At 44.7% G+C, this 15125-nt stretch overlaps 1 protein-coding gene across 3 annotated transcripts in view; it reads left to right on the top strand.

The window, feature by feature from the left end:
- The window catches only part of col12a1b (collagen, type XII, alpha 1b), a 120736-nt gene that overhangs the window by 31986 nt on the left and 73625 nt on the right, over positions 1-15125 (top strand). For all 3 annotated transcript variants that reach the window (XM_030110010.1, XM_030110009.1, XM_030110011.1), the window contains exons 15-23: positions 334-526; positions 788-912; positions 3679-3828; positions 4271-4390; positions 4912-5076; positions 5159-5305; positions 7110-7255; positions 11556-11685; positions 14319-14464. In XM_030110010.1, the coding sequence (XP_029965870.1) occupies positions 334-526; positions 788-912; positions 3679-3828; positions 4271-4390; positions 4912-5076; positions 5159-5305; positions 7110-7255; positions 11556-11685; positions 14319-14464 (1322 nt within the window). The remainder of the gene's footprint in view (positions 1-333; positions 527-787; positions 913-3678; positions 3829-4270; positions 4391-4911; positions 5077-5158; positions 5306-7109; positions 7256-11555; positions 11686-14318; positions 14465-15125) is intronic.

The following is a 15125-nucleotide window of genomic DNA, read 5'->3' as shown; positions in this document are numbered from 1 at the left end:
AACAACAATTTTGGGACTGACGTCAAGGCCAAACGACCTGTGAGGAAGAGATTTTCTCACACTGAAAGGCGCTGCTACACCTACTCCACACTGAAGTCACGGCTGCTGAGTCCCACGCTAGCATTACTAACACACGGCATGACACTGGGCTTCTGATTGGGCGGCACCAGGTTGAAGGAATTGTATTATGGACTAATGACAAACTGGCTTGAATGTGGTTTGGCGTTTCCTAAAAAAAAAAAAAAAAACTTTGCCAAAAGTCACAGTTCTGTCAGTTTTGGTTCCTAAAAGGTTTTTATCTTTAACTTCCTGATATTTATTTTTCGATTACAGTGTCGCCTTACAAGTCTCCCAGGAACCTGCAGACCTCAGAGCCAAGGAAGAACAGCTTCAGAGTGTCCTGGGATCCGGCGCCGGGCAACGTTAAGGGATACAAAGTGACCTTTCACCCCGTAGAGGATGACGTGGATCTGGGGGAGCTCCTGGTTGGGCCTTATGACAACACGGTGGTTCTGGAGGAACTCAGGTAAGCTTCAGATTCCTTCATCATTTACTACAGTTTATGTGAGAGAATTTGAAAAAAGGTATTTGGCGAGAAATGGAACTGCAACAAGATTTATTAACTCAGAGATGAAGTGTAGTTCTTGAACTTGATAGAAGTATTGGGCAGCGTTTTCGAAAAATTCCACTTTTCGACTGTCCTCCTGACGAGGCTTCAGCTCCGACCGGCTGTGGCAGAGATCTGCTGATAATGAAGTCTCTCTCGGTTTCCCTCTCTTCACCTCAGGGCGGGAACCAAGTACTCTGTTGCGGTGTTTGGGATGTTTGATGGAGGGGAGAGTTTGCCCCTGGCGGGGGAGGAAAAGACGACCCTGGTGGAGGATCCCGAGTCTCCCGCCATCGCTCCTTCGGGTAAACGCCGACAGCTCTCGTCACGCCGCCGCCGTTACAGGCTTTCAAAGAGCAGGCCTGCAGACCAGACGCTGGCTTCTCCGGGCCCTTCGGGACTGGCTGGGCTTTAAAAGGCGTTGCCCGTATCAACGCCAGCATGTTGCATTTTTTAATCGTGGAAAGATCTTACCATCTTGTTGGCCAAAAATAGATTTGATACTTTTTCTGGGGGATTGGCGAAAACACACGAGTTAACATCTACATATATGAACCGCCTTCCTTCGACGACACTGGGGCACGCACAACCCTCCTGATTTTGGTGTCTGCTGACCAAATGTGTCTCTAGTCATGCGAAGGTGGATATTTTCTCCTCTCTACGCTGTCTGAAGTGTGGACCGAGGGTCTGTTTGTAATTATGGATCTCGATCTGGAAGGCCGGCCGCCCCTGGCGTGTACGCAGCTTGGAAAAATGTCACGGTTCTCATACACCCCCGAGGAGGGGCTGACCCCGGGGCAGGAATTCCTGCCCTAATGGGGATCTGACACGGTGACCGACTGCCCACCGGGGGGGGTGGGAGGGGGGCAGACCTGGGAGGTTCCTCTCTGAGATCCCCATGGCAGTGGGCTTCATGAGAAGGCTCTCATCCAGACTCTGACGGGTCCATATGGTCTGGCAGAGCTGCTCCAGGATGTCCTTCATATGCTGGAAAAATCTGATTTCTCTGCAGCCTGTTAAGTCCTGGATTCCTTTTTAAAAACGCTCTCCTTTAGGCAAAATGTGAAAGACTTGTCAGAGGAAGGGAACAGCCTGTTGTGATTTACATTTTCATATCGCTATAAATCGACGTCACTATATAGACTCCAGTAAAAATGAGGCCCGTATGAGGCCCATACGACACCAGCACTATATATTTTCCTCATTTGTAAGAAAAGGACTTACCAAGCCGCGTTTTTCACTCACTGAGCCAAGACTGCCAAACATAAGCCCCGTGGGCCAAAACCGGGCCATGGAAGCTAAAATCTGGTCAAACAAATCATCAAGAAAACTATGAAAATTTCAAAGAAAAAACTTATTTTTAAAACAAATTTCTTAATTTCCTAGATGTGGAATTGAAAGCTTTTAAACTAGCATTAACCTCAAAGCCCTGCTGTCAGGGCGAGTATGTAAAAACACCCATAATGCAACAGCTTAATGTTGGGATTAACGTAATTTTTGGCCGTAATTGTTTGGTTTTGGCAACAATATCAATATTTTAATCACCAGCACTCCAAACCAAAACAAAGAAAAACTGTCAAGTTTAAATTTAAAGACTGTCACTGCAATGTTTTACCAGTTCGGCCCACGTAAGATGGAACTGGAACATATCGGACCAAACTTTTGGCAGTAATACATTACAAACTGATTACTGTTTTTGAGCTAGAAGTTTGCTCTCAGAGTGAAATGTGAAGAGTTGCAAAACTGCAGGTTTCTCTCTCCATCCTTATTGAGAAACAGCTCTGTTACCATTTCACTTGACTCCAGAGAAGTACCTCATCAATCTGGCCCAGTCCTCCTGACAGCAGCACGTCCCACTGTGAGCAGCAGAAGCGTCGGCTGGTCCCAGTATAACGGGCAATATAACTGTCAAAATAAAAACTCCAGGCTGAAATAACTCACAGGTGGCAAAAAGGAGAATGAAAAGTAAATCAATCAGGGCAGAAACTCCCAAACTCACCCCCCCCCCCCCCCCCGAGTGTTTTCAGAAATAACAAAAGCGCACAGAAAAGTATCAGAAATCTCGGCTGCACTGATTTTCACATTCAGCAAGCTGACGGGAGTCGGAGACCAAAAGACTATTGCTCGCCAAAATATATTTGAGACATCTGTTTTGCTGGAGTGTCAGATTTCCTTAAAAATTGAATTTTGGTTGAAATAGCAGAGATTCGGCGATCATATTTTCCGATCGTCAGGGCTTGGAGGCTTCGCCGGCTGCTGATCCACACAGCGAAAACATCGAGGCGCGAGCTTCGATTTGCACCTCGCGCTCAGACCGAGCCGCGCATCGACTCCCCGGATCCAGCGGTGGTCTGCAGCCGATTAGCAGGCCGTGTTTACGACATCTGTTTTTATTGATGGACGTCGGAGAGACACATGAGCTCGTTGCTTACAGCGCAGACTGCTGGCGTCTGTTTCTGCAGCCTTTGAAAAAAAAAAAAAAATGAGCAAAATGATTGTCTGATTGTCTCATAATGTGTTTGCAATTACCCATCAAGGGCTCCATTTTTAAAAAAAAAAAATTGATTTATTTTTATTAAACCTCTGGGCGTGTCGTCCTAAAAATGAGGACACGCGTCCGTCTTTCACTCCTACAGGTGCCTGGAGCAGGAATGTGCGCGGTAACAGTGCGGCGCGGGAGGCGTCGTATATCACAGTGCCGCGGTGGCGGAGGGTCGGCCCGGAGAGACCACAGGGCCGATCCGCTGATGGATTATAAACAACACTCAAAAAAAAAAAAAAAAAAAAAGTCTGGCTGAGCTTGGAAGAGAGGAACTCCGGAGAGAGCAGTCAATCCAGATGTGACAGCTGTTACACAATGTGTTGCCAGTGTGAATTATTTGTGTTACATAATGCTGTGTAAAGCTCTCCGCTCTGTAAACGTCTTGTGATTGTTCTGCGGTGTTCTCCTGCCTCCTCCTCCTCCTCTGCTTTCCCTCTCACACTGTTTTTTTTCCCCTCCAAACGCCGTTCGCCACGCTAGCTGCCTCCGCCAGGCTAACCTCCGGCGTTTCTCCCCCCCCCTGCTGCAGACACTCAGTGTAAGACCACGGCCAAGGCCGACATCGTGCTGCTGGTGGACGGCTCCTGGAGCATCGGCCGCATCAACTTCAAGACCATCCGCAACTTCATCGGACGCATGGTCAGCGTGTTCAACATCGGGCCCGACAAAGTCCAGATCGGTAACAGTCCCTCCGCATGGTGACGACAACAAAAACAACAACAACAGCAGCAGCAGCAGCAGCAGCAGCAGCAGCTGTCCCTTTCTGTTGTATTACTGCTGGATCGCTAAGCTTGTTCGAGGGTTTTTTCCTCAAAAGAATCAATAAACTATGCACAATTCAATCTAATCTAGACTAGTGTATTATAGTTTAATTCATTTTAATCTAAGTTAACCAAATCTAGTCTTGTTCGTCTAATCTAGTGTATTCTAGTTTAGGCTAGTCTAATCTAATGCAATGTAATTCAGTTTAATCTACAGAGATAATTATAACAATGAAATAATACAATGTAAGCTCTCTGAAGTGTTATTCTCCTTTACGTCTTCCTGATTTATACTTGATGTGTTTCTTCGGCAGATCTTCTTGGATTAATTAAATAAGCCCTTTTCTGACTGGTCTGCAGGTCTGGCTCAGTACAGCGGAGACCCGAAGACAGAATGGCACCTGAACGCTCACCCCACCAAAGAGTCGCTGTTGGACGCCGTCGCTAACCTGCCCTATAAAGGAGGGAACACCATGACAGGTGACCAACAGCTGATCTGTGTCTCTGTGTGTGACTCAGATCTGTTTATTCCTGAATAAGTAAGCTTAATGCAAGATGAAAAACAATTGGTGGGTCATTAAAACTTATTTGTAGAATAAAAGGTTTAATCTACTAGAGGATCTCAAGGTCTTTTCACTTCTTTTGTTCTTTATGAAGTGTACTCCACAATTTATACTCTTTTTAATTGCTGTAAAAATGTACAATAAGTAAGTTTTTATGTGAATTTTTGTTCTAAAATTATTTCAACCTTCAAAATCTGGCAGTTATTAAATATTTGAGAAGCTCATGTACTGGTCAATCTTGTCCGGTACTGGATGGTCGTACTTTACTGACTGGAATTATTATGTTATGAATCCAATCTAGATTTCTGCTATTTTTGGTAGTTTTTGAATTTCCTTGGTATCAAATGTGGTCTGGGGGTGAAGGCTCGGAGTATGCAAGCCAAATCTTATCATCAAAGCATCAAGCGTTGTGTAACCGCTTCCCTCGGATGTGTGCAGGAATGGCTCTGAACTACATCCTCCAGAACAACTTCAGGGAAAACGTGGGGATGCGTCCGGACTCCCGTAAAATCGGTGTCCTGATCACTGACGGAAAGTCGCAGGATGAAGTCATCTTCAACTCTCAGAACCTGAGAAACAACGACATCGAGCTGTACGCCATCGGTGAGCGGCGTTCGAAGAGAGGAACCCGAACTCCGATCGGCAGACCTCGCCACCCGTGTCAAACGTTGCTTTCACCCCTCAGGTGTGAAGAACGCCGACGAGAACGAGCTGAGGTCCATCGCCACCGACCCCGACGAAATCCACATGTACAACGTCAACGACTTCCAGTTCCTGCTGGACATCGTGGACGACCTCACGGTCAACCTGTGCAACAGCGTCAAGGGTTCAGGTAAGAGGAGAGGATCCCGGTCAAACTGGCTGGAGACTCAGCTCGGAGAATTCAAACTGGTCAATTAGTTCGGTTAAAATGAATCCTGGTGCAATTAGATTCCATTCATATTGTCAATTTAGGGTCGCCAAAAAAATCAATGCAAGCAGAGGAAGAACATGTAAACTCCTAACTGAACTGGTACCAGAATCAGACCAGTTATCCAGTGAACCAGAAATTTCCAAGATTTAGAGTCTTCAGTAAGCTAAACAAGTGGGTCTTTCAACTGTGGGGGGGGGGGGGGGGGGGGGGGTAAACAGAGCAAAAAATCCAGAGAGGAACATGCAAACTCCTCAGAAACCACAACCATGATCAAACACAAGCTTTAGTTGTGAGATGACTGTGCTAATGTGTGCAGTTCACTTGTTTAACCAATCAAACCCGACATGGATAACTCTAAACTCGCCATATGGGAGCTTTTTGAAGTCTAATATCGAGTCATTAATTGAACCAACAGATTAGAGATGCGCGGATTGCGGTTGCACCCGCGGAGCCCGCGGATAACCGCGGATTGGGCGGATGACGCGTCGAACAATTAAGATTTTAATTACATTCGTGCGGGTTGCGGTTGAAGCACTCAAAAAAAAGCAACATTTTAATAGCCAAAACACTATTCTGCGGGCGGGTTCGGTTTTGAAAATTGATAAAAAAATCTTTCGTGCGGGCGGATAGCGGGTGGATGGAGATTTTAAGAAGTGGTTGCGGATGGAAAAATGAGCCATCCGCGCACCTCTACAACAGATGCAAACAAAATCAAACACAACTCTTTTTTGAAATTCAAGTGTCTGAACCACCATTTTACTGTTCTTTCTTCAAGTCACTAGTTAACCAATCCATCACCTCTTTGGTTGATCTGATAAAGTTTGGCATGCCAAGCGAAAGTCTATGGAAGCGCAGGATTATGCAACCCTCCACTCCCAGGTCTTCTTACAGCGAGGACACTGTACTGACTTACCCCGACAACATCTGCAAGTGTGGACACACCCTAAAATCTCCTCAGCGTTACGACTCCTCATTCCCAAATATCGGCGATGGAGCTCGGTTTCTGCTCGCAGCCGTCATGTACAGCACGCTCTTTAAATTCCAGCGAGTCACATTCGCACCTCGCGGCAGTCGGCCGTGCTGGAGGTCAAACACAAACTTTGTAGCTTCACAAAGGCTTGCTTTTCCGGAATTTTCAAAACCACAGTTTTTAAAAGAGTGACGACCGTAAATTTCTTGGAATTTTACTACCGGCATTCAGAGGGTTTTACAGGTGCTGCGGGGCGTGGACGGTGCCCTACTTATGAAAGACAGCAAAAAGCTTCACTTAGAAAATATGAGGAAAGTCACACTTGTGCCCAGTTCGCCTGATGAAACTAATGATTTCTGACAAGTAGAAGGTTTGAAATGAGGCTGAATGTTTTATGACTTATACTGAAAGAAAGTCAAAAAAGCAGACGATGAGCGCGAGCCGGCAACAAAAGATAAAAGCGAGATGGATTTGCAGTCATATTTGACGCAGCTCTCCCTGACAATCTCGATTATGTCAGATCATCAAAGGATGCTCTCGTGGAAACTTTCGTCTTGGAAGTTCTCTCCATCTATAAATCAGTCTTGAAAGGAAATCCAAAAATGGATTTACAGCACGCTCTGAGAAAAACAGACTTTAAGTGAAGCCTTTCAGATAGCAGCCGGGGCAGATTTGTGGCGTCAGGGTTCAGCGTGTGAAACGCTCGACGTGTCGGATCGTATTCAGGGTCCGTCCTGTTTGTCGCCTTCGCAGATGACGGTGAACTGGAGGCGCCGACCGGACTGGTGACCTCGGAGGTGACCCACCGCTCCTTCCGCGCCACCTGGACGGCGCCTGGCGGTCCCGTGGAGAAATACCGCGTCACGTACATGGTGGCTTCCGGAGGACCCACCCAGGAGGTGAGACTGGAGCTTCTCTTAAAACTAAGCCGGGCAAAACGTGAGCATTTCTCTCTCATCAAACAGAAAAAGCAGATCAGTTTTGGATTTTAGTCAAGTTGTCATCATCTGGGTGAGATTGGCGTGCCGGAAACAGTGTGATACTTCGTGACACGTTCTGCAGAGAAACATTGGTTTCTGCCATCAGAGTGGGAAAATGCACCTACTTAAGCACTGTACAGTTTCATGGAAACAGTATTCAAAGATGACCTCTTTCAGCCGGATAACGATTCCTGACAAAAAAGCCAAAATGGTTCAGAAATGGTTTGAGAAAACCAGTTCGATGAATTGGCCTTTTCGCCAAATTCTCCGGATCCCTGTGAGATGTGGCAGACAGACACGTCTGATCTATGGAGGCAGCGCCTCACCAGCTCAGCTTCCTTAAAGGATCTGCCGCTCATGCCTCGGTGCCAGACGCCGCAGTGGTCTCCACGCCGAGTCGAGGCGGCTCTGCCAACCGAAGGCCTACGTAATGCCAGGCACCTCGCCACAGCGCCATGGCTGATTCATGCAGTTCACAGAGTTTACTCAGCTCCGCCTTAAAGACAGCGGTGTCCAGTCACGGTCCTGTTGAGTCTTAGGCCTGCGTGGTTTTGACACCAAATGTCAAACCTCTTCAGAGCGTCACTCATTACAGTCGAACGAGCGGAGAGACACCGAATTCACGCAGCTGAATTTTGACCACATTTCCCATCTTTGTTCAGCAAGGGATTTTTATAAACCGGTTAAATTCCTGAGGTCAGTAAAGAAAAGCCAGAGTTGCTACTTATTCATCCTGTAAATATGCAATAAAATATCTGCAATCTGCCCCATTTGAATACATTATTGAGCTTTATTTTTTTTAAACAATGGAGCAAAATGAGTCTGGTTTCTATGAAGTGCTGGTTTGATCATTGAGGTCTGAGATCTGTATTCGTTTGTGGTTCCAAGTTTAAGTAGTCCAGAGACTCTTAGAACATAATTGGTCCATTTCACCAAATGTTAACCATGTGTCAGTGTTGGATATGACCCTGAATATTAAACAACGTCTCCCTTCGCCTCTTCATTCACTCAGAACAGTGGTTTCCAAACGCTGGCCTCTCTGAGAGAGTGCAGACCCCCACCCTGTCCGATCACTGATCCTGCCAAAACATTGCAGTGAAGCCAAACTCTGGTGGCCCTTCTCGCCAACATACGAAAGCAGTGGCTTTCAAGGCAGCTCACCAGCATGGCGCCGTCATGGACCCAAAGTTGGGAGCTGATGCCTTGGATCGCCGTCCAAAGCTAAACAGACGAGCCCTTTGTTTGTTTGTATTTGTGGGATGTGAGATCTACATCTTAGTCACGCTAAAACAGACCTGAGTCTCCCACCTGTTGTGTAATTTGTCCGTTCTGTTAAACCTCACACACAAAAAACTGGCGCGAGTGTTTCCAGATCTCAGACTTTTTGGCCTGTGTTCAAAACGCTAGTCTGCCTGGACCTTCAGGATCTGAAATGGGGATGGTTCAGTTTAGCTTATATTTAGCCTACTGACAGTACCCTCTTCAGAACTGGAGCGCAGGTTCTTTTCCATCCTTTGTGCTTTTATTGGCCCTTGTCATGCGCAGACTGTGTGATTATAATCCAGCCTGAATGAAATCAGGCATAGTTTCCACTGTGATCCTCTTAATTTAGACCTCACACTAGGCTGAGACACAGCACAGCTTCTTCTTCTTCTTCTTTTTGGCGTTTACATTAGTCTGCAGATCCTCCATGAGACATAGGAACCAGAGATATATGATATTTACGTCCTGAGTGTGCAGTGCAGCTCTTACCTACTGCGATTTACAGGATGTGCAACAAGTGAAAAAAGCAGACTTGAGGACAATGAATAGTTCCAAAAAATATATATGTATATTTTTGTATAGTTAATGCAAAGTTTTGCTCTTTGAATCCTCTGGTACCTTCTGTTTCTATTACACTGAATTAAAAACAGCTTTCACCAAGCACTGACCTGTCCATCTATTCATTGTGCTGGCAGATTAAGCATCATACTCTAAATGTGGTTTCTATGGAGGTTTTGTTGGTCTTACTCCCAAACCACTCTGCAGCTCATCTATCTCCGTTAAGTCCATAAAAACAGTTTAGATTAGATGACAGTGTTTATGTATTGTATGTCTGGAGGCTCTTTGTCAGAGTGACGCTTTAAGGTGATTCTTCACTTCAAAGTTCCTCTACTGTGTCCTCAGGTTGCCTCTTTGCTTTAATTTAGAGAGAAACATGAAGGATGAGAAGCTTCTCAAGTCTTGCGTGTAAAATCCTCCACTTTGTGTTTTTAATTCAAAACAAGTTTTTACGTCCCTGAGTCGTTAGATGTTCCAGTGTTTTCAAATTTTCAACAAAGTAAATGTACAGAAACGAATTACTTCCACATGTATTTTTAAACCTGCAGTCTTCTCATTTCAGTTCAGTACACTGAGGTTGGAACTCTTTTGTAATTGTTGAAAAAAAATATCATCTGAAACATGGTCTTATATTTTCAGCATGTTCACTTTAGAAATTTTTTTGGTGTTTTTTAATGTGGTGTGCATAGTTGAGTGCACAAGGGTCACACTTAGTACTTTAATTGTTGCTTGGCTGGTTTTGAATGTCGGGTCAGATAACGTTTCATTCATACCTTTCCATAATTAAGAAATCTTTTTATCTCCCTTGCTTGTACATGTGGGAGTTTTTGAAGGTTTTCTGGCATTTCCATGTAAACCTGCACAGTGTTTAACCCTTAAACAACCACATATTATCACTTCCATCTTTTTTCTTGTTTCTTTTGTGAAAACAATTCAAATCAAATCCTGATTGACAAAAAAGAAAACTTTGTAGCGCATTGGTACCATGTTCTGGATCCAGAAATAGTTTTCAATTTAAGCTTTAAAATTTTCGAGTCTTCAAATTTTAAGGAGTGCCCTCGAAAAGGGTTGAACCTGTGAGATGAATGTTTTACATTTGGCACTGTATTAAAACTCTGACATATCACTACCAAGCAGTAGTGAAAGTGACAGCTGGCAGTGGATTGCAACAAAAAGGCTTGAACTGAGCAGAAATGGGAAAAAAAAAAAAATCCTTGAAAAGAGGACAAAACAGTGTGTTACCTTCATCATTCAACTATTTTCTGTGCCTGCTTCAATGAAACTTGGAGCTCAGATTGGACAGAAGTCCTCGACAGGCTTCAGTATTTTCTGAAAAATGTAGAGGTATTTCTCTGATGGTTTGCGTCTCAGTGCAGCAAATCTTATGCCAGGAATCATGATTAACTAAATACCATTTCTGAACAGACTTTAAACATCTTAATTTCTACTGGATGAAGGTTCAACTTAATTGGATGCAGACACTGAGTTGATAAGAGGAAGATTCTCTTTTTTTAAATCCAGATCTCAAAACTGAAAAAAAAGCCTATTTATTTGTTTGTCATTTCTGTGCTGGCTGAGATTTTCCAGCACAATACTGCAAGAATTTGACACCATTCAGAGGGCCAACTTGGACGTCCGTGAACATTCCCACCGGTCCACGAACGCAGCACAACAGTTTTAACTTAACAGACTGTAATCAGCTGAAGGTGAAAATTTGAGAGCTGGAGCGCTCCCAAACTAAAGTTATGTATTCAGCTAAAATCCTCTAAACAAACACCTCATTTGTCTGTGTATGTGTCCAGCTTTTGATATTGTTTTTGTTCCCTTTTTTTTAACTCTGTTATTTTGTCCAGTGAAACTGGAGCCTGGAAAGACTTGAGCACAAGGTTTCGTTTTTAAAACAGAAAACACCTGTCTTCACTTCTACTCCTCTCCGTTTCTTTCTTTGAGATCAGCTCAGTCATTTGCCAAGTTGTTGAACAGTGGCAGTACTACAAGCATAAACATCCACAACGTCCACTTTTGTCACGTCATTTGTCTTGTTACCTTTGCGCAAGGTAAAATCTGTTCAGGAGTTCACTTAAAACTTTGTGCAAACGAGGCCTAAATACTTTTTATTTGCAGGAACGTGCAAAGCTACTTCAGTATTTCTTGAAAACCTTTAAAAAATGAACCAATTTCGCACAACACTGGCAAAAATCCAGCCTTCAGTCGCATGTATTTGTGCGAAGTGGCTCTCTGACCTGTAGACGACGTAGTCATCATGAATTCTCAGACGTCCGCAGCATCAGCGGGTGGTGTGGCTTCTTCACAGAAACTCTGTAATGTGCAGAAAGCTTTGCGATCTCAGACCTAAAGATTGATAAACTGATCGATGACCTTCCCTCTGTCGTTCCAGCTGCTGGTTGACGGGACGGTGACGAGCGTGGTGCTGGAGAACCTGACTCCCCTGACCGAGTACCTGGTCAACGTCTACTCCGTGGTGGGCGAGCAGAGCAGCGAGCCCCTGAAGGGCACAGAGACCACCTGTAAGTCTTCCCTTCTTGGGCCTGTTGAGGTTTAGAGCAGCTGCTATCAGAGGTAGCATCGTTGCTGTTGTGGGACCGAGCACTCCCCCGTGAGATAAACAAGATGATTCCTCAGCTCAGTTATCCGGTTTCACTCACGCCGATGTAGCTTGTTTACCCGCCTCCCTTTCCATCTGCTCCAGCGGGACTGTTTACACAGCGTGAGCTTCACATCTGATCCCAGGCAGAAAAGCTCTTAACACAAACAAACTGCTCGCGATGCAGCGCTGTGCGGTGACGTCAGGCTGTTGTGAATAGAGTTACGATCACAGCGAGTCGCAGAGGCAACGGCCCGAGATCAGTTCGCCCAGAAATAAATAGAGCAAAAAAGTACAACACGCGAAAATAATCATGATGAATAAATAAAAATAGATTTATTTGATCTCATGATGCTTCTAGGCAATGAATGTTTGGTATTTTTTCTTCCAAGTAGAATCACTGAATACCCATATACAGCCAGTGGATGGTGCAGTACTGTTTATTGGGGGTGTTGTGGCTCATTTGGTGGAGTGGGTCACCATTCAACCTCAAACTTGGTGGTTAAATCCCCAAACTCACGCTGTTTATACCTCTGTTTCCCCACAGTCGGGCACAGTGGCAGCGCTATTTTCAGTTTTCGCAGAATGTTTCTTTACAAGTCATCAGCTCACAGTCCAACTCGCAACCCGGAGGATGAGGGGTTCACTCTTTATCCGGTCTCCACCCTTCAAAACCTAAGCTCGAGGAGTCCTAGAGGCACAAACTATCCCACCACAGTGAGATAGTGACTCCACAGGGATAGTCTTGAGTAAGAGACTCAACCCTAAAATTGCTCCCAATAGATGTTGGAAGTTTGCAAATTATAAATGGATTTCACCTATACAGCTCTTTTTCACAGTTTCAATGACCCCGAAAGCCCTTTATACTGTTCACCCATTCACACACACCAATGGAGTCAGCTGCCATGCAAGGTGCCGAATCCATCCGTTGGGAGCAGTTTGGGGTTCAGTGTCGTGCTCAAGGACACGGAACCGAGCGAAATTGAAACTGCAACCTTCCGATTGAGCAACGACCACAACTGAAGCACCGCGGACCGCAATGAGCGAACATTTCCAGCAGCAACAATCTCCTTCCCCAGTCTGTTCATCAGCTTTGTTTGGATTTGTTTATTTCAGTCGGGCTTTTGGATTTCTCGTTTGGACACAGAAATCCAGTATTCTCTCTTCTTTCATCATGCACCCAGTAAAAAGAAAAACAATCCTCCATCGCAATGTCCAAGACATCTAATCTTTCTTTGAGAACCTAGATTGTCTTAATCCCCCGAAGACCCCATTAAGGAGAGAAATCAAACAAACAAACCCAAACCCAGGTTTAAAAACCAGAAGCCTGACCCAGACATGTGATACTCTGCCCATCAGAAACACTTAACTTTATGATCGCTTCAAGTCAACCTTGGACCATGTGGATGTTGCACGTCTGCTTGTTCCATTGAGATTTATTCTAACCAAGCTTTCTCCACAAATGATCAAAAGCACTGACGTCAGTTCAGCAGAACCTGGGACCGTCACTGCTCTTATATTTTAGACGTTCGGTGTTTCTGTCAGTGTTTGGCTTCACATGAAGAACCACAATAAAAACTACAGAATGGAGAAATCTCTGTATTGTAGTTTACACAATGCTTCTCTGGAAACACATTTACACTTTATCTTCATAGTTTCCACTCGGTTTATGGATGTGAGCTGCAGTTTTTTCATTTCTACAAGCATCCTAAATGCTTTCTCTGCAGGGCTGTCGCTTCGCTGGTTGCTAAGCTGGTTGCTAAGGGCTCTGACCTTTGACCCGGAAAGAAGTTGATCCGCATCACGGACTGGATTTCTTTTCTTCCTTAAAGACGAAGTTTTTGCTCTTTAACTCATAATATTTGTCCACTAATACTCTTCTATGCATTAAATAACAAGTTCTGTTTTTATTTTCCAAATAATAATCATTTATCATTTGCTTTTGATTCAGTAGTGTATTCATACTGTTGGAACAATTCTGTTCTTCTTCTGTTGCAAATCAATCAATAAATCAGTCAATCTGTTTGAGCAATCAATCAGTCTGTCTGCATTTATATACGATAACACAAAACTAAGATCAAACCGAATGTTTTCATTGTATTTCTGAAGACTAATAAGTATCGATGTAACAACAACAAATAAAATTAAGGATGATTTATCAAATCAGTTATTTAAAAAACTTAAAGAAATAAGGCAGCAGCCCTCATAGCTTTGTTTTCAATTTATACAATAATGAGTGTGTGTGAGGACATGTGGGTAGGTGTATATGTGCGTGTGTGTACCTGTGTGTTTGTCCCTATACGAACCTCCGGCTTTGTGGTCTTGATAAAATATTCCAGAACACAAAGCCTCTTTTTTTCAAATCAAACCTGTTTATAAAATCAGAATCTGGTGAAGTAATTCCATCAGCTCCTCCTAAACAGGAAGTAGCTTCAGGAAGGAGGCGGGGTTTCCAAATTCTCTGTATGAGTTTCTGCCAGACGTGTGAACACAAATCTCACCTTATTTGGAGCAAATTTGACCAAACGTTGACGCTTCCTTCCGTTTCCCCATCAGTGCCGCTGCCGGCCGCGACCAACATGAACGTTTACGACGAGACCATGAGCACCATGAGGGTGAGCTGGGACGCGGCGCCCGGCGCGACGGGCTACATGCTGCTGTACAGACCCCTGAACGGCACCGCCGACCCGCAGGACAAAGAGGTACGCTCAACACAACATCGTACGGTAGCCTGAAAATTTTTACCCACAGGCCTTATGTTTGACAGTCCAGATCTAATTCCCTAATTTTTTTTTTTTTAGCTTAGCATTCAGTCTCCACAGCCCTCATAGGAAAACTGTTACTATCATGGTGCTAACTTGATTGATTCATGCCAATGTTAACTCTCTCAGCTCTGCTTGTGGTCTTCTTCAAAGTCTATCCATGCCCAGTTTCTATCTTTGTAGCTCTATCTTAGGTCTCCACCACCTTCTGACGAAATATTTAGCTTTTTGCCTACTAACTCAGTGTTTCCAATACTTAAACTAATACGTCTCCCTGCTGCTAAGTATTTATCCACTTCTATGCTAACCAGAACTGTTCAGTTTCGATTGCTAAGTAGCTCGGTGTTATCGTGGGCGAGTGGCTGAACCGACTGTAACCCCCATTAGAAACACTCAAACCCTTCTGGATTTGCCTGCTCAGCACTTCCACTCTTGCTGTAAAGGAGCGAGCCTCCGTCTCACTGCTTCCAGATGTTGGCGACGAGCTGGCCACAGAGCAGGAAGCGGGCCCGGCTCGGGCTCGGATCAGGCTCGGGCCTGACCTACTAAAAGCGGGGCCGTCAGACTCGCTGGGTAATGGGAAGGATTAGCTCACAGTCTG

Source organism: Salarias fasciatus, chromosome 15 (genome assembly GCF_902148845.1).
Source record: "Salarias fasciatus chromosome 15, fSalaFa1.1, whole genome shotgun sequence".
NCBI classification, from domain to species: Eukaryota; Metazoa; Chordata; class Actinopteri; order Blenniiformes; family Blenniidae; genus Salarias; species Salarias fasciatus.
This window is presented reverse-complemented; position numbering and strand designations above follow the sequence as displayed.